This window comes from Echinops telfairi, unplaced genomic scaffold (genome assembly GCF_000313985.2).
Source record: "Echinops telfairi isolate 266 unplaced genomic scaffold, ASM31398v2 ScPeMD7_7424;HRSCAF=8462, whole genome shotgun sequence".
NCBI lineage: Eukaryota > Metazoa > Chordata > Mammalia > Afrosoricida > Tenrecidae > Echinops > Echinops telfairi.
Window position 1 is genome coordinate 53,234,052 of NW_022111324.1, and position 24,389 is coordinate 53,258,440.

The 24,389-nt window shown below is 40.3% G+C and overlaps 1 protein-coding gene across 1 annotated transcript in view; it reads left to right on the forward strand.

Moving 5' to 3' along the window:
* Window positions 1-24,389, forward strand: part of LOC101654788 (complement receptor type 1-like) — a 161,576-nt gene that overhangs the window by 52,363 nt on the left and 84,824 nt on the right. Inside the window, exons 20-21 of the mRNA XM_045298193.1 lie at window positions 12,657-12,742; window positions 21,565-21,963. Coding sequence (XP_045154128.1) covers window positions 12,657-12,742; window positions 21,565-21,963 — 485 coding nt within the window. The remainder of the gene's footprint in view (window positions 1-12,656; window positions 12,743-21,564; window positions 21,964-24,389) is intronic.

The following is a 24,389-nucleotide window of genomic DNA, read 5'->3' on the forward strand; positions in this document are numbered from 1 at the left end:
AATGCAGCTGCTCATTCCTCAAGGGTGGCAAGGCCCATTCTTTGAGAATTTAGTTGGAAAATGTTTTCCATCCGCCCTGATATCTTTTAGATATCATGCTGTTCCTCAAACTCAAAGAGCAATTTAAAGGAACACAATTCTTGAGGATCCCCAAACAACTGGTTTTACATGATGTAAATCAAAAAGCACAGAATTCTTCAGGGACAGCTTACAGAGATAGAAACCCTACCTTTGGAAGTACATAGATCTAGATGGAAGATACGTCAAGAAACAGTAGCATCGCTTCTTGATGTTTTGCTTAATAATTACTATGATTTTGTAGTAATGTGTGTGTGTTTATATAATGCTTTTGCACAATTGGATTAACTCAAAATCCTGAACTTTGCTGAAGGACAAATGTTGTATATAACCCAAAGTCAGCAGCAGTGGAAACAGAGAAAAATATAGAGAAGTCCTAAGACTCACAGAAATTATGACGTTGAGGGGGCTTCTCCCATAGCTATGAATGATGCATCCTGGTCCTGTTTCATCTTACCTCCCTGGGACAGGGAACTCCAATTGGCATGTACATTACATATATATCTCTATGGAAAAGACTAGAAGAATTTCCTGCAAAACCCTGGGTACTCAAAGTATGGTTCAAAGCTCAGCACTATTAGAATATCTTGGACAATTAGAGAGGCAGACTCTTCAGAACTAGAATTTGCATTTTTGTAAGGCAGTGTCATGGATGAATTTTTCTCCATTACTGGAGTTTTCATTACTTTTATAATCAGCTGTTTATAAGTTGTTTAGTTCTAGGACAAGATGGTAGATTCACTTTTCTCTGTGCATCCCTTTGGTGTGTGTAGCTAAGTACCCTGCAAACAATTCAACAATCATTCATGAGCTCTGAAAGGCGAGAAGAGGAAAGTAGACTGGCTAGTAATTTGGACTGGAAAAGAATGACAACATTGTTTATTTGAATATCTTTCATATATTACACACTAGGCGTTGGATAGTCTTGCAACTCACAATCATTAACAGTCTTAGATATAGAGGGGGGGAGGGAGGACCCATCCCTCACCCCACACATCCACCACCCAGGAGAAGTCAGCCCAAATGGGTACTCCCCCAGCAGGACTGGCGGAGATCAAGTGGAAAGGTCACCAGGGTCAGGGGACCAGGGAAAAGCACTCTTGTTCCTGAGGACCTGGGCATTCCCCACCACCCACCTTGTGACACAGAGAAATTGAGGAAGCACCTCCCCCCTTCTGAGATGGGTCAGCAACGACACAGGGGAGCTTAAGCGGAGCCACAAGAACTAGACATAGTAGGTCAACATCGCGAGAACTCAGAAAACGAAATCATCATCCAAATTAGAGCTCACAGAATACAGCAGACTGAAGCTTACCCAGGTGATTGATTGCCTGCTGAAACAGAACATTTAAGCGGCTCCAGTTTTCTAACCGCGCATCCAAAATGTTCAAGAGACGCTTGAAAAATATATGCTAGGAAAACCACAACCTGAATGACAAGAGGTGGCCAATCGATGACAACAACAAGATAAATTAGGTGACGGGACTCCCTAACAAAGATTTTTAAATGGCTGTTATAAGATTGCTTCAGCAAGTAATTGAACATCCTTTGAAACAAATAATGCAACCTAGAGACCTTCAGCAAAGAAGTAGAAGGGACCTGAATGGAGGTAAGGTTTCAACAATTGACTCAAGTGAAAACTACCAAGACTAAAGGTAAAACAGTGTTACCAGTGGCTAAACTGTGTTTGCGTACTGCAATATCTAGAGTAACCGTGGAAAAATCATACAAGGCAATATAGTCCAAAATAATTGTTTTTCTCAAAAGACACTATCCTTTAAAAAGCTCAAATAAGCCATAAGAAAACAAGAAAAGATAAATAGAAGACTGATAAAGGAAACAAAGGAAAAACAAATACAGTGTGAGACAGCCCTCACGTGATTAATTTCATTAAATACAGATGGTATGAATATAGCAATCAAAGGACAGGTTGGAAAAGTACATTTAAAAAACACATCGTCATGAAATGCTGTCTACAAGAAATTCACTTTAAATATGGTGCCTTACGTAGATTGAAAGCAAAAGGGTGTTCAAGCAACATTCATTTGTATTAAGAGCCCCGATGGTCTAGGGGTTATGAGATAGGCTGCAGTCTGCACGGTCGGCAGTTTAAAACTACCAGCTGCTCCGCTAGAAAAAGACACGGCTCTCTGCTCCTGTAAATAGTTACCGCCTCTGAAACCCACAGAGGGGTCACTAGGAATCAGCATCAACTCGGTGGCAGTGGGTTTGGCGTCCTTGAGATGTATCTGTATCAATTTCAGATCAAATAGATGTCAAGGCAAATAGAATGACTAGGGACAAAGATACATTGATGGCAGGTTCAAGTCACCAAGAAACCATGCTTGTTGCTAGTTGTCACAGTGGATGCACTCGTGGTGGGAGGCCCTAGGGATGCAGAGTAAACGCCTCCACGGGTTTGTCAAGGTTGTGAGCTCTGGGAAGCAGATCACCTGGCTCTCAGCTGCAAATCTCTCTAGGGAAGTGTAAACTGCCAGCCTCTTTTTGACTAGTGCTCAAACATTTAACCCTTAACATCCCGCAGGAACTACTCCAAGAAAACAGAACTAATGGAAGTGTATATGCCACAAACAAAAGAGCTTCGAAATACAGGGAACAAAAACACAGCTGAGGGGGAAAGAATCCCGACTTATGATGGGAGACTTGAGCACTACCCACTTTCCTCAAAAACAAGACAGTGTCTCATATTAATTTTTGCTCCCAAAGATGCCCTAGGTCTTATTTTCAGGGGATGTCGTACTTTTCCATGAAGAAGAATACGGTACACATTTATTGTTTTATTGAAAGAGATCTCGCATTTCCTGTCTGCTCCGGCTGCGCTGCGGCCAACAGTGAGCTGCACAGTACCCGCCGCTATAGTCCAGATTCCAGAGTTACGGTAGCTTCAGTTGGGCCTTATTTTCGGGGAGGTCTTATTTTCGGGGGATGCCTTATATTTCAGCAAGAGGCCAAACTGTAAGTAGGTCTTATTTTCAGGGGATGTCTTACTTTCAGGGAAACGGTAGTAGATAGAAAATCCGTGAATATATAGAATAAGTGAACAATACCATCAACAAGCAGATTTTAATTCACATTTAGAAAGCATCCACCTAACAGCAACGTTCTTTTCAAGTGTCCTGAGTCATGAAACAAACCTCATCACATTTAAAAGAACTGAAATCAGAGTATGCTTTTCAATCAAAATGAAGCCAAACTAGAAATTCCCATCAAAATTCCACTGTAAAAACTCCAAACCAAATTCCCTGCCATCCAATCAATGCCAACTCACAGTGACCCTACAGGTCTGGGTTGAAACGCACCTTTGAATTTCCAAGGCTGTAACTCTTTACAGGAGTAGAAAGCCCCATCTTTCCCTCAGAGCAGGTGGTTGTCCTGAACTGCTGACCTTGCGGATGACAGCCCAACGTGTAATCATTATGCCACCTGACGGCATCCCAGAGTAAGCCTTGCTCTCCTCACTTCTCAGGATCGTTTGGGTTGTACTTCTCAAGAGAGATTTGTTTGTTCTTTTGACAGACTATGGTATATTCAATATTCTTGGTCAACACCGTCATTCAAAGGCACTGGTGTGTATTCGTTCTCCCTTTGTCCAGCTTTCGCATGCTTAGGAGGCGATTGGGATTGGAGTCCCTCCTCTTCAAGGTGATGTCATTGCTTTTTGACACTGGAAAGCGATGCTTTGCGCCATGCCGTGTCATTTGATTTTCTGGCCGCTGCTCTCATGGGTATGGATTGTGGACTTAAGGAAATAAAATTGCTGACAATATCGACCTTCTGTGTATGGAGAAGATGCTCGTTGGTGCCGGTGTGAGGGCTTTTGTTTTCTCTCTGTGGAAGCGTCATCCATATGGAAGTCTCTCTCTTTTGTGAGCTTCATCCGTCAATGTTTCAAACCCACTTTGTTTTCACACGCAAGGTGGTGTGAGCTGCACGGCATATTTTTTGGTTGCTGGGCCATTTTTCCATTCCTGATGGCACACACTTCTTCGTGTCATCCAGCTTCTCCGATTATTTGCCCAGCATGCAGATTGAATGCGCATGGGGAAAAGATACAAACAACCCTAACACCCACCTTCCTGATTTTACAACATGCAGTTCTTATGTTCTGTTCACATCCTGCATTAGAAAAACGAGTATTCTGGAATTCCCATTCTTCACAATATTACCCAGAGGTTTTTTTATGACCCACATGGTCAAATGCCTTTGTAGTGGCAATGACACATCGCGAGACTTGTTTCTTTCTTCTTTAGGGGTCACTGAGTTTTATTCATGGTGATGACGTTACATATGTGTAATTGATGGCCAATTCCACAATCAGCCCCTGGCCTCATTTTGGCTGCCGATATTCATCTTCTCCACCAGCTCTTGCTACAAATGTAGTCAATTTTATTCCAGTGTATTCAGTCTGGCAAGTCCCATGTGTACAGCCACCATTTTTATTGAGAAACTTGTTTCTGGCATCCTCTGCTTTTAGCAAAAACACGATATCACTTGTTCCACATCCTCTTCTGAATCCAGCCAGAATTTTCTGGCAAATTCCTATGGATATACTGCTACAACAATGTTTAAATTATCTTCAGTAAGATTTTACTTGTATATGCCATTGTTCAATATTTCTACATATTGTTGGGTTATCATTCTTTGGAATGAACACAAATACACTTTTCTTCCAGTATCTGTCTTCCAGATTTCTTGCCATAGACAAGTGAGTGCTTTACAGTGCGGTCTTAAATTATTGACACATTCCAAACAACAGTCGTTCAATTCCTCGAGCCTTGTTTTATCGCAATGCCTTCAGTGGAGCTTGGATTTCTGCCTTCAGTGCCATCAGGTCTTAATCTTATGCTGCCTCTAAATAGTTGAACATAGACCAATTATTTTGAATACAGTGACTCTATGTGTTCCTCCCACCTTCTTCTGATGCTTCCTACATTGTTCAATATTTTGTCCATAACCCCCCTACCCCCCAAATCAACTGAGATCAAGTTGGATTTGATTCATAGCAACCTTATATGGGGTTTCTGAAGCTGCAAATTACTATAAATAGAGGTTTAAATGTTTCCTTCAGTTCTTTCAGTTTGAAAAGTGTTGAGAATATTCTGTCCTTTGGGTTTTCTAAATCCAGGTCTTCGCAGACATCATTATAAGGGCTGGCTTCTCTAGCTGCCCTTTGGTATTTTCTGTTTAGCTCTTTAGTTCATCATTTCTTGATTTGCTTTAGCCATTCTATGTACAAGGATAAGCTTAAGAGTCTCTTCTGACAACCATTATGGTCGTTCTTTCTTTCCTACTTTTGGGATGCCCTTTGGTTACTTCACGTACGCTGCCTTTGATGTCATCCAACAACTCACTGGATGCATCAAATCTGTTCTTGAGATGGCCTTAAATTCTGCATGAACAGACCCATAAGCATGTTTTCGCTCTTGTGAATTTGTTTGAACTTGCAGATGAGAAATGATTATCTATCCCACAGTTGGTCTCTATCCTTGTCCTGACAGATAATATTGAGCTTCTCTGTCTAGAGATGTAGTCAATTGAGTCCTGTGTATTCTATCTGGCAAGGTCCACAGGCATAGTCACTGTTTGTGTTGTTCAAAACAGATATTTGAAGTGAGCAAGTCATTAGTCTTGTAAAATTCTGTCATATGATTTTATCTTCCTGTCTATCATTAAGACCATCTTTTAAAACTAATGATCCTTCTACTTTGTTTCCAATTTTCACATTCCACTCACCACAAATTGCCAATTGCATCTGGATTGCAGGTTTAATCAATATTACACTAGAGAAGTTAGTAAAAATTCTTAATCTCTTTATCTTTGGCATTAGTGGTTAGTTACTAAATTTGAGTAATAGTCCTATTGACTGGTATTCCTCGTAGATATGTGGATATTATCACATCACTGACAACACTGTGCTTCAGGATCGATCTGGAAACATTTTATATTATGAATATGAATTATGAGGAGTATTCCTCTTCAATTTGTCATTCCTAGCATACTAAGTGATATAATTATCTGATTCAAAATGGCCAATACCAGTCAGTTTTACCTCCCTAATGCATAGGATATGAATCTTTATATATTACCTTTCATTTTTTATATCTTCCAGTTTTCCTAGATTAATACTGTTTACATTCCACATTCCGATTAGTAATGGATATTTGCAGCTATTTCGCCTCACTTTGTGCTATGCCCTATCAGAGAATGAAGCCCTCGGAAATCTTGCTCCTGGCAGCTCACGAAGGTTCTCTGTGTGTACGTTGAGTCCGGACGACCAGAGATGAACTGATGCCTTCGACTCACAGTGCTGGTGAAGAACATTGGAGATACCACGAACTGCCAGGAGAACAAACAGATCTGTCTTGGAAGAATTATAGCCAGAAGGCTCCTTAGGATTGAGGATGGAGAGACTTCGTCTCATGTACGAATCATCAGATCATCAGGAGGGACCATTGCTAGAAAAGTAGAGGACGACAATACGACGAACTGATAACGGGCTCAAGCACAGGAAAGATTGTGGGGCTGGCACAGGACAGGGCGGTCTTTCATCCTGTTGTGCACAGGGCCACTGTGGCTGGAACCACGCAACCATACAACTACTACTACGTCTACTACTACTAGTGCTGCTGCTGCAGCAGCTCTTCCCCGGTGGCACTAGCAGGGCCTTCCAATTTAAGCGGGTCCATGGGACTAAGGCAGACAGCGTCTGCTGCTATGCACAAAGTTTCCAGTGGCTTATTTTTCGGAAGTGATCTGCCTCTTCCTTCTTCCCAGCCTGCCTTAGTTTGGAAGCTCTGCTGAAATCTGCCCACCACGAGTGACCCTGGTGTTATTTGAAATACCAATGGCAAAGCTTCCCTCATCATAGCAACGCACACGCCACAGCATGACAAACCAACAGCTAAGTGGTAGAGAGTTTAGTAAGATGTTTTTATTTGAGGAAATTGAGTGAAGTGGACAAATACACTGCTTTATTTTACAGCCTGTGTGTCTACCATTATCTCAAAACAAAACATTTCATATAAAAATGTATTATATTGCCAAGGGAAGGGGTTTTCTACAAAAGACATTTTCCATTAGCGAATAATTCATAGTGATTTGGGGAGGGGGGCTCCTTTTTTCCTATCCACATGACAAAAGTGGGGGGGGATAAATGGCACTAGTACCCTAAATCCTCATAGCCGTACCTCGGGTTATAGGTAAAAGATTCCTAAATGTCTAGGCATGTCTGCCCCAGCTTGTATGCTATTTCTTTTGATGATATATAGTCACCAAAAGAACCGGCCTTTCCTGCTCGGGGTCGTAGCTATCTGACTCCACAGCCTCTCTGTTCCAGGAGACTCAGAAAGATAGGGTGGGGTGTAATGACTACTGTTAGAATGAGTCTAACAATTGTAGGTGCCTTTTTCCCAAGGGAGAAAGGCACGGCTTTCCATTCCCATAAAGAGTTACAGTGTCGGAAACTCACAGGGGCAGTTCTATCCTGTCCTGTAGGGTCGCCATGAGTCAGCATTGCCTCTATGACAGTTTGAGTTTTATTTAGAGTTTTTTATTTAGAGTTTTAGGCAGTTAAAATTAAGTAGTGTGCTTTTAAAATCTTTGATGGCTTTATTTCTTCTTAAACATCCCAGCAGAAAACAAATTGTTTTCAAATAATATTTCCATTGTTTGTTCAATTATTTCACTCAACTTTGGACAGCAAGTATAATTAAATTAAAACTCTCTTCAGTCTGGATTCCCTTGCCCGGTGAATACAAAGATATCTTCCACTTGTAGATGTGGTTATTACTGAAACACAAACCAATAGTAAGGAAGAGAAGTTGAGCGCTCACAAGGAAACTTACCTCACCATGTTTATTCCAGCCAGGATTAGAAACCCACAAAGAGCACTTCAGGAAACACCGTCTATAGTGTCATAAGCCAGAGGGACCTTCTGATCCTTTGGTCCTAAGATAAACAGGCAGAGAAGGGCCACATACAGTTAAAAGACTGCCCCTTGTTTACTGCATTCATCCTCCATGTGTATGTGTGTTCCAGCACAATTTAGGATATTTTCATTTGGGGTGATTCACTTGGAGAAAGGAGCCAGATGCGTAGTGGTAAGTGCTGTGGTGAGGACCGCAAGGTTGGCAGTTCAAACCCACACAGCAGGTCTGGGAGAGAAAGACCTGACAGCCTGCTTGTGTAAAGATCTCAGACAATACACCACAGCACTGGAGGGCAGTTCTACTCTGTCATAGGAGTGTCTAAAAGTTGAAGCTAATTCAACAGTACTCAACAGCAACAATAGCTTATTGGAAGGCATTAAAAACTGGAAAAAATTACAAAAGTCATTAGTAATTGCAACATACACACTACACCAATATGATAATACGTCCAGTTTCTTCGACCTCTATTGCGATCTCCATCCATTGATCTCTCATTTGGCACTCTCTTCTTGCTGTTGGAACACGGCTTTGTGGAGCCGTGTGGTCTCCGTCCTTTCTTTTTTTAATCAGGTGAAGATTTACAGGCTAATCATCAGGTTTACATTCATATGTCTTTTCTGTCAACTCATCAACTACAATCCGCTTCTCCCTGTGCTCCCTGTTTCCTTTCTTCACCCTCTGGATGCTTCCATTGGGTAAATGCTACCCTTTCACTCCTAAGTGGTTGCTATTCTGCCACAGGGGGCACGTTCTGTTCCGGACCCGAGGGGTGACTAAGGAGCATCATCTCAGGGGTCCCGGTTGTCTCTTTCTTACCAGTAAACCTGGTTTCTTAAGATTTTGCGTTTTACTGTTTTATTCTCCCATTCTATCCAAGATCTTCTGACTCTTTTCAGAACCGCTGGTACCATTTAGTTCTGCTGGTGTCGAGTCATGAGGATTGATGTTTGCATGACACATTAGTCTATTGGACTAATTGCTTGCAGGTGTATTTCAATTTGCATCTCTTTCTTTCCTCTGGATGGAGAGAAACAAATGGCTGCACCTTAGATAACTGCTCATGAGCTGCTCACTCAAGGACGATGTAGAACATTGTCTTTGTGAACCATATTATGCCAATTGACCTTGTTCACTCCTGAAACATTCACTTTGATCTCCCAGACCCAGGAACTCATTCCCTCCAGGAGTTTTGGAGGTTTTTTATGCCTAAAAAGTATTCATAACTTTGCCTCCTGTATGCTCTACCACATTTATGGATATATTTGCAACAAAAGTATACACAACTATATAAAGACTTGATAGAGGATAGTGGCATATTCTCTTAAATATTCATAAGGCAAAATTCTCGCCAGTAAATATATGACTCACTTGACATGACATCAAGCGTGACCCTCTGCACCAGTTCTTGTAACTAGATCAGCCCAGGACTCTATCGCCGTAGAATCTCAGTTGAAATAAAATAAATGTCATGAATTTTTATGGAAAACTTTGGGCAGTTTGTGTGTATATTCATACAACACATACACATATAACAAGCATGCACATAGCAATTTCTGTGCACTCAAGAATCTTGTAACACCTTAAAGAAATGAAACATGGATGTTGCTCTTGTTTTTACGTGCCCTTGAGCAACCCAATACACAACAGAACTACATACTACGAGATCCTGCGCCACCCTCGCAAGTGTTCCCATGCTTGAACCCACTGTTGCAGACACTGTGCCAATCCATCTCTGTGAGGGTCCTTTTTTTGCTGCTCCTCTACTTTACCAAACATGGTGTCCTTCTGCTGACTTGTGGAAGAAGCACACCAGCCTGTCCTGACTCGGGTGCATAAGCAAATGTGGTGAAGAAAGCTGATGGTGCTCAGCCATCAAAAGATAGAGTCTGGAGTCTTAAAGGTTTGAAGATTAACAAGTGGCCATCTAACTGAGAAACAACAAAGCCCACATGGAAGAAGCACACCAGCCTGTGAGATCACAAGGAGTCAAAGGGATCAGGTATCAGGCATCAAAACAAACAAACAAAAAAATCATAGCATTGTGAATGAGGGAGAGTGCGGAGTGGGGACCCAGGGCCTTGCAGAAGGGCCACGGGGAGGTGATCAAGCCAGTCAGGGTGCAGTTAGCAATGATGAAAAATGCAATTTTCCTCTAGTTCTTGAATGCTTTCTCCCCCCCGAGCCCCACACCCCCCACACTATCATGATCCCAATTCTACCTTACAAATCCAAGTGGACCGGAGGATGTACACTGGTACAGATAGGAACTAGAAACACAGGGAGTCCAGGACAGATGATCCCCTCAGGACGAGTGGTGACAGTGGTGATACCAGGAGGGTGGAGGGAAGGTGGGGAGAAAGGGGGAACAGATTACAAGAATCTACATATAAACTCCTCCCTGGGGGACGGACAACGGAAAAGTGAGTGAAGGGAGACATCAGATGGTATAAGACACAACAAAATAATAATTCATAAATTATCAAGGGTTCATGGGGGAGAGGGAGGGGGAGGGGAAAAATGAGGAGCTGATACCAAAGGCTCGAGTAGAAAGCAAATGTTTTGAGAATGATGAGGGCAACAAATGTACAAGTGTGCTTGACACAATGGATGGATGTATGGACTGTGATAAGAGATGTACGAGCCCCAACAAAATTATTTTTTAACTAAATAAATAAATGAAGGGGGGGAATAGAATGTAAGCCACTTCAAACAAATAACTTGGTTTGACCTTGAATAAAATAGAGCAATAATGAGAATGAAAGGATGAGAAATAAAAGGAACATTTTCTTTAAAAAAAAAAAAAAGAAGTCTTGCCATTTTTGCTTTGGAGGGACATCTTGGTCATACTTCTTCCAAGAAAATTTTTTTTGTTCTTTTGGAAGTTTATAGTATTTTCAATATTCTTCTCCAGCACCACAATTCAAATGCATCCAGTTTTCTTTGGTCTTCCTTATTCAATGTCCAACTTTCACATACATATGAGGAATTAAAAATACCATGGCTTAGGTCAGACTCAACAAGTCCTCAAAGCAACATCCTTACTTTTCAGTACTCTGAAGAGGTCTTGTGCAGAAGATTTACCCAAAACAATGTGTCTTTTGATCTCTTGACTGCTGTTTCCATAAGCATTGATTGTGGATCCACGCACGACAAAATGATAACAGCATCAACCTTTTCTCCGTTTATCACGATACTACCTATGGGTTCCGTTGGAGTTTGGTCTTCTTTACACTGAATTGTAATCCATATTGAAGACGGAATTCCTTGATCTTCATCAGCAAGTGCCCCAACTACTCTTCACTAGCAGCAAGCAAGGTGATGTCACCTGCATATCTCAGCCTTCCTCCAGTCCTGATGCCCCATTCTTCTTCGTTTAAGACAGCTTTTCCGATGATTTGCTCAGCATATGCATTGAATAAGGATGGTGAGAGGATACAACCCAGTCAGGCACTTTTCCTGATTTTAAACTATGCTGTTTTCCCTTGTTCTGTTTGCACAACTGCCTCTTGATCCGTGAACAACTTCTGAAGGAGCTTGCAGAATTCCCACCCTTCTCAAGATTGTCCACAGTGTCTTATGATCCACACAGTTGACAGAGTGGCATAGCCTTGGCACAGTAAAGAGAATACAAGTAACCATCTTTCTGGTATTCTCTGCTTCCAGCCAAGACCCATCTGTGGTATTTTGGTGGCTTGCCGGAAACTATGTCACCAGTATTTCAAGTGCTATCAATGTCACAGTTATTTCACATGCCAAAAGTGAATCGATTTCAGAGGAGCTTCCAGTGTAGGAACAGACTACGGAGAAGGGACCTGTGCCACTTTGGAAGAAGTAACCACTGAAAACTTTATACATAAAGAACTTAGATGAAATTGCAATTATTCACCTTCCAACTCCAAACTCACTGCCATAAATAGACGCTGACTTATAGTGACCATATAGACAGGGTAGAACTAACCCCTTTGCGTTTCTGAGACTAACTGTCTATAGGAGTAGAGAGCCTTATCTTTCTCCCTCGGAGCAGCTGGTGGTTTTGAACTGTCGTCCTTGAGAATCACAGCCAAACGCATAACCACTACACCACCAGGGCTACTTATTATTCACCTTAGAATGGTATAAAATGTGCTTTATGAAAATAAAGAAAAAAAATCTCATCTAACTGAGCATTGTTGCTTTTTAACATTTTAAATAAGAAGTTACGTGTTAAACAGTTTATTAGTTTGAATTGCTTAGGGTTCAAGTTTGTTGAATCTTATTGGTAAAAGCAATGCATGTGTTCACACAGTAATATTTTCAAGGCATAAAATAACTATAAAGAGACTATACAGAGCTATATACAGCATATACACATGCAACACTATAAGTTTTAAACAATATACTTTAGAGTGATATAAATATGACCTTTAAGGTAATAAATAAAAAAGAGCCTGTACACTTGAGAAAGCATGAAAAAACTAAAAACTCCTTTAAAAAACAAAAAAACATTAAATCTGGAAAAGTGGTAGGATTTTGCCAAGTGAAAATTTTTCTTTTGAATTCTTGAAGATTGTATTCTCCCAGCAGTAGTAATTTAAGTGGGAGATTAATAACACATTTAGAAAATAATCTTTCATTATTCTTTACCTCTAGATACAAGCTCATTGGTCATTCTTCTAATACATGCGTCATTTCAGGCAAGAGTGTCATCTGGGAGAATCTGCCACCCATTTGTGACAGTGAGTTGAAATGTCCCTTCCGACTACCGCTACCAATATATCCAATCGCCCCTTGGAATGACAAAAGTACTAATCAAGTTCCTTTTGTGCTAAAGACAGCCATCATGCTCTAAAACATGCTTATGGTGTCCCAGGAAATTGTTACCTTATTTCTTATCCTGGAGGTAGTTTTTCTGGATCTGAAGATGTAAATTCGTAATAGCTGTCAAACCTCATGCTCACTTCAATTCACATGCAATTGAGTTTCCTCTACCATCCTACTACAATTATTATTCTGCTTAGAAACTTAGTGAAGATTTTTTTAAATGGTCATAGTACTCATCCTTACTGAGTTGTATGGATGCAACTTAGCGGTTGTACTTTGAAAATAGACATAGAGTTTTGCAAGTACTTAAAGTTTTTGTTCCAACATTCCTATATAGTAAAAAATTTAAAGTACTATAAATGTTTCAAATTATGATTTGGAAGTCATCTACTAGAAATCTCCTGTGACCATTGACCAGGAATGTGAGTAACCTCACTATCAGACAGAGCGCATTGCAAAGTGGATTGATGCAGATGTAGTTAGGTTAAAATTTAACACCTAACCATTTGTTCTCTGTTTTGACACATTTTAAATGTGTTCTAGTTTTCTTTTTTTTTTGGGGGGGGGGCTTTTTTTTTCAATTGCTGTTTTTCTCTATTTTGTTATTGTTGTTGGGTTTGTTTTCTGTGTTTTTGTTTGTTTGTTTTTCCTTATACAAATTCCAGGACAGATAAATCTACAGATCTAGTAACAGGATTAATGGTTCTTGAGAGCATGGTAGGAAAGGTTGAGGGGAAATGAGGTGCAAATAATAATGAGTACAAGAAAGAAGAAAATGTTCTAAAATTGATTGTAGTAATGGTTACACAACTTTTTTATATGCTTAAACCATTGAATTGTATGGTACGTGAATTATATGTCAATAAAACTGTTTAAAAATTTTTAAGTGACCATAAAGAATTTCCTAAGAAACATAAAATAGCCATGCAGAATTAGAAGTATGTCTTTACACTAGAATGTTAGTCAGCCTTAATAAAAACAGCAGTAAAAAGGTATTGTAGGGAAGCACTTTACTTATATAGATGTTTATTCTATATGCAAGTATTTTATGTGAAAATATCAGATAATGAAATGGCACTTTGGGAAAAATCTCATTTTATTAATCTGTAGAATATCTAGTTTATATCTATATTTGACAGCTGTAACTAGTTATGTAATGTTTCCTAGATCCAAACATGAATGAATGTCTCTAAGGGCCTTGGGAAAAAACTGTCCGACAGGCTTCTTCCTTACAAAGATCTAGTCTCCCATTCATTCAGGACCTCTGAGTGTACTCACTTCAAATGATTGATTAACCATAAGAGTTTTTTGCCAGAATGCAAGTCCGACTTCTGATCACCAGGCATTGGTCTTTTCTGTTCACATAAACCAACAAAGCTTCAGTTTTGGAGACGCCCTAATCAATTAGCCAATTCTCAGAGGTCTCTGTAGCCAAATCACTTTGATTGTTACATCAGTTCTGCCATCCGTTAGGATGACATTTTCTCTAGTTGAACTGACCCCTCAATCAATCTACAATATCCTTTTTTGTCATTTTCAGTTTTGGGAGGACTTAGGTCTATTTTATCAGAAATCGATATTGACATCCCTGCTAACTTTCTGTTGCCCTTTACTTGATGTATGTGCTTCCAGTCTTTCACTTTCAGTTCGTTTTCGTCTTTGTGTGTAAGTTGTTTCTCTTTCCGACAGCGTATTGATCAGGGTTGGGTATTCGTACACATTCTGCTATGCTTTCTCTCTTGACCGATCCATTTAATCTACTTTCCATGATTGATAAAAAGGAACCGACCACTCTCATTTTGTTCTGTGAATGTGTGTGTGGTGTTGATACTTTCCTTTTTCCACATATTTTTCCTTGCTGAGGTCTTTTTGTTTACATATTTTATCATTTGTTTCCTTACTGGTGTTTCAGCACGGACTGAGATTTGGGGGATTTTATTCTTTTTTATTTTGGTGAAAAGTTTTATTCATTTTCTTTGAGGTTACCCTGTAACTTATTACCTTTCCATGTTTCACATGGTCTATTCTGTCATATGGTGTTGACTTTTCCACTGGAAAGTCTTGTAAGTTTACCACTTATTACTTCTTTACACTTTGTCGTTGTCATGGTTTAAAATGGACATCTCTGGTTCCCTGTTTTCAGGATTGCATGTTTATTTTTTCGTTTTGATTCCTTTCTTGTTAATTCTGGGTGATGCCCTTAGGTGTCTCTGTCTCAGGTAGGTCACTATAGGTTCTCTGTCCAAAGAACTCCCTTGAGCACTTCTTACAAGGTTAGTTTAGCTTTTACACATTTCTCTAATTTCTGTTGATCTGGAAATGTCCTAATTTCACCATTGTTTTTAAAGAGCAATTTTGCTGGATAAATAAATAATTCTTCATTGGATTTTTTAAAATTCCAGATTGGATATCTGCCTTCCCATTGCCGTTTTGCCTGCATGGCTTCTGAAAACAAACAAGAACTTGTTCTTATTGGCTTTTCTTTGTAACTTTTTGTTTTCCTCAAGCCATTTCCAGGATTCTTTCTTTCTCTTTGCCTTTCTTTGTTCTAGAAAGTTTGATGATGGGATTATGTGTCGGTGCTTTTCTTTGGGACTATCCCCTTTGTAATTCAGTGAACTTCCGGGATGCAAGTCTTCTCGTCTTTCATGATGTTAGGAAAGTTTTTCAAATAAATCGTCAGCAGTTTTCTTGGTGCATTTTTTGTCTCTTCCTGTTCTGATCACACTTAAGTTGTGTTTCTTAATGGTGTTCCACATAGTCTTACACGTCCTTTCTTCTTTCCCCAATTGCTCTTCTAATACATTTAAGTCAAGAGAATTGTGTTCAATTTTACTCATTCTGTCTTCTACCCATTCAAGTCTATTCCTTTGCCCTTCAAATGAGTATCAATTTATGAAATTGTAGAATTGGTTTTCTGGATTTCTATCTGCTGTTTTTGCATGATTGCTAGTTTTCCACTCAGTTTGTCGATCTGTACTTGTGCTGTCTTTCTGGATTCTTCTAGAGGTTTTACCTATTGAGTTTGTGTGTGGTTTCCTTGATCTCGTTCTTAAGCTACTGAAATCTCCAAAGTTAAAGATTCTGAATTCCTTAGCAGGTAGTTGCAATAGCATTTTTTTGTTTTGTTTTGGGAAACTTTCTGGCCCTGAATTTTTGTCACTTTTTTATGCCATCTTAGTGTGTGTGTGTGTGTGTGTGTGTGTGTGTGTGATTTAAAGTTGTTTGTTGTCTACAGAATACTGTGGTGTTAGTATACTAATTTGTTGGTTGTGTATTGGTTTGCTTCATCCTGACATTTTGTTTTGTTTTATATTAATATTTCCAAGTAAGGGGGCAAGCATGCTGCGTGTTCATTAGAGTGCTCATCACCTGTCCACAGGTAAAACTCGTAGGCACTGGCATTGTGGGTGAGTTTCTGATCGCTGGTCATGCAGAGCCGCTAGAGGCAGACTGGGTGGGTGATGGCTGCCATCTGTCACTGATATAATGGTGGTGCCACTTGTCCCGTGAGAGGAGCAGTGAGTATGGTGGCTATGGCTGGGTAAGGTTGCTGACTTCCAACTTCTGGGCAAAAATAAGGGGCAAAAAGGTGGAAAAAAGAAGGAAGAAATTTTTAAAAAATAACAAGGAGCAGTTGATGGGCAGGGAAGACCTCTCTGATTGATAGCCGGACACTGGTGTGGGGGCTGGAACTGTCATAGCTGAGCAAAGACCCTCTTCTGGTTCCCGTTTCAATCACAACATTGCTTGTAATAATTCAAAATGGTCATGCTGTGCTGGCTGACTGTGCGCTGTTTTCTATTTTCTCATTCATCCTCTTCCTTTCTTACATTTTGGTTACATCATTATTCTTTCCTTTAAAGCTCGGGGTCTCAGGGTTGTCATCAAAATCCATTTCATTTTGTTTCTCAAGTCTTTGTTGTAGATTGTTCTGGTAATTTGTCTGTCTAGGTAATTTATCTGCTTTCTACACCATCTAGAATACTTTCCACTTGTATAAATTCTGCCAAGTAATCAGTATATTTTATTGGTTTTCCTTTGTAAGAATTACAGAATTCTTTCTTTCTCTTTGGTTGGAGAAATTTCGATTATGATATGTCTTGGTGATTTTCATTTGGGGCCTTGAATGGGAATCTTCTTTTTTACAATTTTATTATCATATAATTCACATATCATACCATTCAATACTTCAAGTCTCTTTCTATTCTAGAATTCTAATTACATGTAAATTCGTATTAATAATTTCCCACATAACTCTTCGAAAAAAACCTAAACTCACTGCCATGAAGCCAATGCTGACTCATAATGACCCCCTGTTGGTTTCTGAGACTGCAACTGTTTACAGGAACAGAAAGCCCAGTCTCTGTCCCTAAAAACTGCTGGTGGTTTCAAACTGCTGACCATGCTGATCTCAGCTCTGCGCATAACCACCACACCATAAGGGCTCCTTACGTAACGCGTAACTTTCTTAAGTTTTCTTCTTTTCTTTTTCTGCATGTTCCTTTTACAGGCTGACATCAGGGGATTTGATTTCTGTTTAGCTAATTCTGACATCTATTGATTCAATTCCATGGCTTTGTGCTTTCAATACATTACCTATTGCTGAAATTTTAGTATTATCTTCTGAATTTCTAGTTGATGTTTCTGCATGGTTCATAATTATATATCTATGTTGTTATTTTGTTCTTGTATTATTTTCCTGAATTCTTTTAGAGTTTTCCTTGATTTTTTTCTTGGCCTCTAGGAAGGATATATATATATATATATATATATTCGGTTCCTTATCAGGTAGTTGCTTTACCTTTTTTTCCTCAGAGAGGAGTCCTGGTTCTTTATTTGTGTCACCTGTTGGAATCATGTTATCCTACTTCTTTTGATAATTTAATATTATCTGTTGTTTCCTAGGCTTCGAGATGTTATTATAATTGTTTATTTATTATATGTTTGCTTGCTGCCTCTCCATGTTTAGCTCTGTTTACCTTTGATATATCAGAGCAGGAGGAATGGGCATGCTCTGGCTGTCTGCCTGGCCTTACTGGATTGTTTACCGCCTGTCTTCAGATGATGAAGTAGTAAGGGGGGTATAATGAACACAGTTCTCTTTTACCTGGTTTTGTTAGGCATCTGACGGTTCTTTGATTTGGCACTGGCCACTCTCTGCTATCAGTCCTTTGGCACAGAAACACACACTGGCACTCACCAGTCAGTGGGACAGCAAGTTTGATGGGCATTGTTGACCCCTCAGGGTGTAGTTGCTACCTTCTGCCAGATGAGTAGGTGAGTGGTGGGCAAAAGCACACACAGTTGCATGCTTGCCCCCCTCCCTTTCAGCAAGAGGGGGAGGATCATCTGCAGGTAGAAGTAAGGGGAGGGTGCTGCAGGCAGTACATGTGGTGTTACACTGCTGCAGTCTCTCAATGAGCAGGAGGAGGAGGGAGGGGGGTTGCTGTTTCAAGAGCTACTGACATCATGTCACCATTAGGTGGAGATGGAGATGAGTGGCAGTTGAGGCAGGTAGGGAGGTGATCAAGTTTGAGCGGTGTGGGCTGGGAGGGGCTAGGGAGGAAGGATGGGCTCTTGCCTTGGCTCCTGATGGTCAGTGCTGGCAAATGCTGCTAATCGCCTGTGGGGGGCGGGGGGGGGGGCGGGGTCAAAGGAGGAGAATCATGCACCTCTGGTTACTGGATGGCCCCTGGGCTTTTCCCATTGGGTGCAGCCAACAATCAGACCCTCCATTACTCCAGGTATGTCTATAATTACTCTATATTTTATTGAGAATGTTGTGAAGTTGCCTTTTCTGCTCCTTCTGTGCACCCGAATTACTACTAACTTTGATTCAAAATAGCCACTCTGTGCCAGGCTGGCCCCTGCTGCTCCATCTCTGCTTGTTTGATACTTTCCGTCAGTGTCCTCTTTCAGTCAGCGTTTGATCTAGTTCTTTATCCTTTCATTTGATGCTCAAGATTCCAGGATTGTCTTCTGTATCTGTTCCATTTCTTTTCTTGGGTCTTTGCTGACTAAGTCACCATTTCAGCAGGGAGTCCACTCTATTCTTTTTGATATATTCCATTTATTACTTAAGGACCCCTGGTGGCAAAGCCGCTAAGTACTGAGTTGCTAACCAAAAGGTTAGTGGTTCAAATCCACCCTGCAGTTTCTATGGGGAAAAGACCTGCTGGTCTGCTTCAGCAAAGATTATAGCCGAGAAAACCCTAATGAAGTTCTGCTCTGTCACATGAGGTTGCTATGATTCAGAATCAACCCAACAGACCCAACTAATTGTTATTACCCAAAGTTTCTGTTTTATGTATTATTTCCCTGAACATGGAAAACTCATGGATTTTCAATCTGTGTGTGAAATATCCATAATGAAGAATGGTGTCCGTTTCCGTGATCTGTGAGTGGGCTGTGTCCTGTTCCTACTATTTTTTCTTTTCAAATACTTGGTTGTCTTTGATAGTGTTTCCAGCATTACATTTGAAAATGTGTCTGTAGAAATAAATGTAGGGTCTTAAGTGATGTATCTTCCTCTTGAGAGAGTGTTTCATTCGAGTCTGCAAAGCAGCAGGGACACTGGAAACTGGGATTGCTCTCATCTTGTTTCACAAAACTGCGGTGTTCTGGGCCATGCATATTACTGGAAGAACAGTTCCTATCTTCACTCGTAGGCTTATTTTCAATTAATCTTCATAACCACGGCCTAGCTCTTTGCGGTCTCAGTGTAAATCAGAAGGTAAATCCAAGGCTCCATTTTGGGCAGGTGCTAGATTCCAACTTTTGTCCCTTGGCTTCATCAGACTAGCAAAAGTCTGGTCAGCCTCTCAGCATGCCCTCCTGATAGGAAGAGCCATGCAGACACACGACTCTTGCCCGGCTTTCCTCCTCTTCCAGAGTTGCCCTCGTGTTTCAAGAGCTTGCTACGTTTCTCTGGTGCTTTCGAAGACATTTTCTATTGTCCCTGCAGTTTCTTAGTCTTTCTCAGGGGGTAGAGGATGGGAGGGTAGAACACTTGATCTGAGGTGTCAAGATCACCATTATCAGAAGCAGAAGGCTTTGTAGCATTTTTACTTTCTATTTTCCATACCTGGAGACATTATTTGAGGTTATTTAGTTCTCATTATTAGCATTAGAGGAACACAATGTGCTATATCCTACTTCTATTTCAAATGTACTGGGTTTTTATGGACTTAAATATGATCACTTTTGCATGGATATGGTGCTATCGTATCAAGCTTAGGCATGATAAAAATTAGTTGATAAGCTCTCTCTATATACACACACTGTGAAACATTTAGATATTATATTTAGAAATATCTTTACCTGTGCAATCACAAGGTTTTGAAGGGATCAGGTTTCAGGCATCATCAGAACAAAACATCTTATCATTGTGAATGAGGAGGGGAGTCCAGAGTGGAGACCCAAAGCCCATTTGTAGGCCACTGGAGATCCCCTTACAGAAGGGTCTCGGGAAGGAGATGAGCCAGTCAGGGTGCGATGTAGCAATGATGAAACATACAACTTTCCTCTAGTTCCTAAATGCTTCCCCGCCCCTCTTACCCACCCACTCCACCACCACCACCGCACTACTATCATCATGATCCCAGTCCTACCTTGAAAGTCTGCCTAGACCAGAGGATGTACACTGGTACAGATAGGAACTGAAAATACAGGGAATCCAGGGCGGATGATCCCGTCAGGACCAGTGGTGTGAGTGGCAATACTGGGAGGGTAGAGGAGGGTGGGTTAGAAGGGGAGAACCAATTACAAGGATCTACATGTGACCTCCTCCCTGGAGGATGGACAGCAGAAAAGTGAGTGAAGAGAGATGCAGGACAGGGTAAGATATGACAAAATAATAGTTGATAAATTATCAAGAGTTCAAGAGGGAGGGGGAGCAGGGAGGGAGGGAAAAAATAAGAACCTGATGCCAGGGGCTTAAGTGGAGAGCAAATGTTTTGAGAATGATGCGGGCAATGAATGTACAAATGTGCTTTACACAATTGATGTATGTATGGATTGTGATAAGAGTTGCATGAGCTCCTAATAAAAGGATTAAAAAAAAAAACACCAAAGGGTGGGGGGGGGTGGAAAGAAATATCTTTACTTGAATGTTTGATAGAATTGCTCTGAAATTGAATAGCATCTGTGAATTATAGTTGCTTGAGCCTTGCTTTATATGTCTCCTAGAATGAGTATTGATCATTTATATTTTAATTTATAATACGGATTCTCAAAATGTTGAACTTTTTGTAATATACCATTTCATAAATATTCCATGCATATGTGACTTTATTCCAATTTAACTCCTTAATGTATGCTGTATCGTTGTGTTTTCTGTTTTCCCTTACAGGTCTTCTTTTAGTGTGGGCTTCTCTTATTTTATTTTTAAAACACTATGCTCAGCTAACAAAAGTGAGAAATAAAAAGACAAATACAAAGAGTAAGGGAGAACTATGTAAACAATGCTATGATAATTTGATCAAACAGCTAATTTAAAAAGAAAGAAATGTTGATTAGGTCAATAGATATGTATGTTGACAGGAAATAGCATAAGCAGGAAAGTTAGAATACATGCTATTATTATGCCCACCTAAATTGCAACTTAAAACCGTATCAGCATGTTCGCAATATTAAATGTGAATAATGACTGTAAATATAGTCTAGCGATTCACTGGAATCTTTTCACTTGTTACTTTAATGCACTGTTGTTTAACATACTGTCCCTTTCTCTCAGTTATTCGCTGTGAGCCACCTCCAACCATCGCCAATGGATACTTCACAAGCAATAATGAAGAATATTTTGTATACGGAATGGTAGTGACCTATCACTGCAAGACCCACACGAGAGGAAGAGGTTTTAAACTTGTGGGCACGCCATCAATACACTGTACCAGCCATGACAATCAATTTGGCAACTGGAGCAGTCTTCCCCCTGAGTGTATTCCACCTCCTAATACATGCACAGCACCAGTGGTTGAAAATGGAATAAGGACAACTGGGGATAAGATCTTATTCTCCTTATACGAGTCTGTGAGGCTCAAGTGTCAACCCGGCTTTGACATAAAAGGACCCGACAGTGTGCAGTGCCATGCCCAAAACAAATGGGAACCAGCATTGCCAATCTGTTCCAAGGGTAAGTTGGAATGACACATTAAAGGGGCTACAAATGAGATAAATTGGTGGAGAGTGAGAAGCTTAGTACTGTTCTGGGGAAAAACTGTGTGGGTAGTGTGGGTGAATGTATTGTCTTGAAAACAAACAAAAATGCCAACTCACTGCCATCCAGTCTATTGTGACTCATAGGGTCACTGTAGGACAATGCAGTAGTGTCCCTGTGAGTTTCCAAGACTGTATGTCTTTACAGGTATAGAAAGCTTCATCTTTCTCCCTAGGAACAGCCAGTAGTTTCAAACTGCTGACCTTGTGGTTAGCAGCCCAATGCATAACCACTACCCCACAAAGACTCTTTCAGTTGGTAGAGAACATGGAATTAAGAAAGTAAGTGTGTGTGTAGGAAGGGGGGGTGGGGGGAGGCATTTGTGTGTACATACTTTCATTTTGAGAAACAAGAACTGACGAAGCCAAGAAAGGAGCTGCATGGGAGTCCCATATAGAGCGATTCTGAGGACAAAGGACCACTTCCAATATCTCTTGATTATATCAAAGAATGATGTGGACTTTGTATGTTCAGTCATGTGATCTTCATGTGTGCACTAGCTCATTCACTTTTCACAACTGACATTTGAAATTGTGTTATTCGTATCCCACTTGACAAGGAAATTAGCTTGGACACTCAAGGATTAAATAAATTGTCCAAGTCATGTGCAACTAAGTGGCATGCCCAGATTAGCTATGGTTCTTGTTATACTTCTCTTGACATCTAGCAGTAAAGGAGAGCAATTTACTTACAGACCCAACCCACTCAAAAAAACTCACTTCTAGATCCAATGTGGAAACTCCACTAATGAACTGGGCTCTCCCTTAACCACACTTGTAACCTGAGGATTTAAGATTGAAAATGCATGATGTTTGAAGAAGCAGAAGGCAGCTATACCAAAAGTATTGAACTATCAGTAGGTGGATAGTCATTTACTTACTACATCAATTCCCTATATGCTGTATTGAGATATATATTATTCCAGCAAACCTGTGATTGACATTCTCAGTGAATATTATTGTAAATTTTCCCTGAAACCAACTTCCATTGTTTGTGTAAATAGCATCCAGCCATGAAAGAGCTTATTCTATACAATTGAATAATTCAAGTATTGCAATATGGATTTAGCTTACATTGGCCCAATATCACTCTCTCAACAATGTTTTAAAATTTAGTACCAGGGGCTAATCAATGACAATATTGATGGGAGATCTTTATGCTCCAGGGAGATGATCAACTAGAATCTCTAACATAAATTAACAAAGAGGTCTCTAAAGGGAGCCAAAGACAGATTAAAAAAAACAAACAAACATAGACCTTGGAATAGGTTTGGGGTACTCACTAAATCCTAGCTCCAATTTAAGAACAATCAGTTATTACATCATGACTCTGCTCTATACTCACCCTCATGATAGGAAAACAGAAGATATGGGTCTACAGAAACGTGTGGTGAAGAAATTAGATGGTGCTCAGCTATAAGATAAAATAGCACCTGTGGTCTTAAAGGCTGGGTTCCAAAGAGGCAGCCAGTTAAATGAGATGTCAACTAAGTCCAACATGGAGGAAGCACTTCGACGTCGATGATTGAAGGGTTATAAATCATACCATCTGAAGCAAAGTGTGAGATTCTGGTTTTCAGAAGGCTATGGATGACAGTGGAAGCCCAAGAGGAATTTGTGGAGACTACACAGACAATAAGTCTTCGGTGATTTCCCTCTATCCATAATAGAGGGGAGAAACTGGTTACCAGAGGGCATTGGAGAGATGACTAGAGGAAAACAAAACGATAAGCCTGACTCGAATGGTTAAAGCCTTGGCAGTTGATCCCCGCTCTGATGCACTTGAGCCCCATCTGGTTTTCAGCATTTTCTGTGTGTTGTTGTTGTTGTTGTTGTTGTTGTTTTTCATATTAGCGATTATCTCAGAAGTATTTTGTCACTGGGGGGGTCACCCTCTTGAATTTTTGTTACATGCTTTTCTGGTTTTTGGTATATGAAACCCAGGATTAATGAATCTACAGAGACAGCAAGTAGAATAAGGGTTCCTGGCAGGTACAGGGTGGAGTGGGGCGGGGGGTATTTGTCAGGGAGCGAGGGGTGGGGGTGGGGTGGCAGGGATAAAGGGGACCTTATATTGAGGAGTTCCAGAAGGAAGAGAATGTTTCGAAACTGATTGTGGTATCAATTATACAATACTGCTTGATGTGATTGAATTATAGAATGATATGATATCTGTATTATCTCCCAATGCATTTTATTGGGGAAAAGGGGGAGGTGGGGGACTCACTTCTATCCAAGTTGATTCTGACTCATAGTGACCCAACATACCGTTTCTCAGGCTTAGTCAATCTTTTTTTCTTTCTTTTTCTTTTTTAATAATCATTTTTATTAGGGGCTCATACA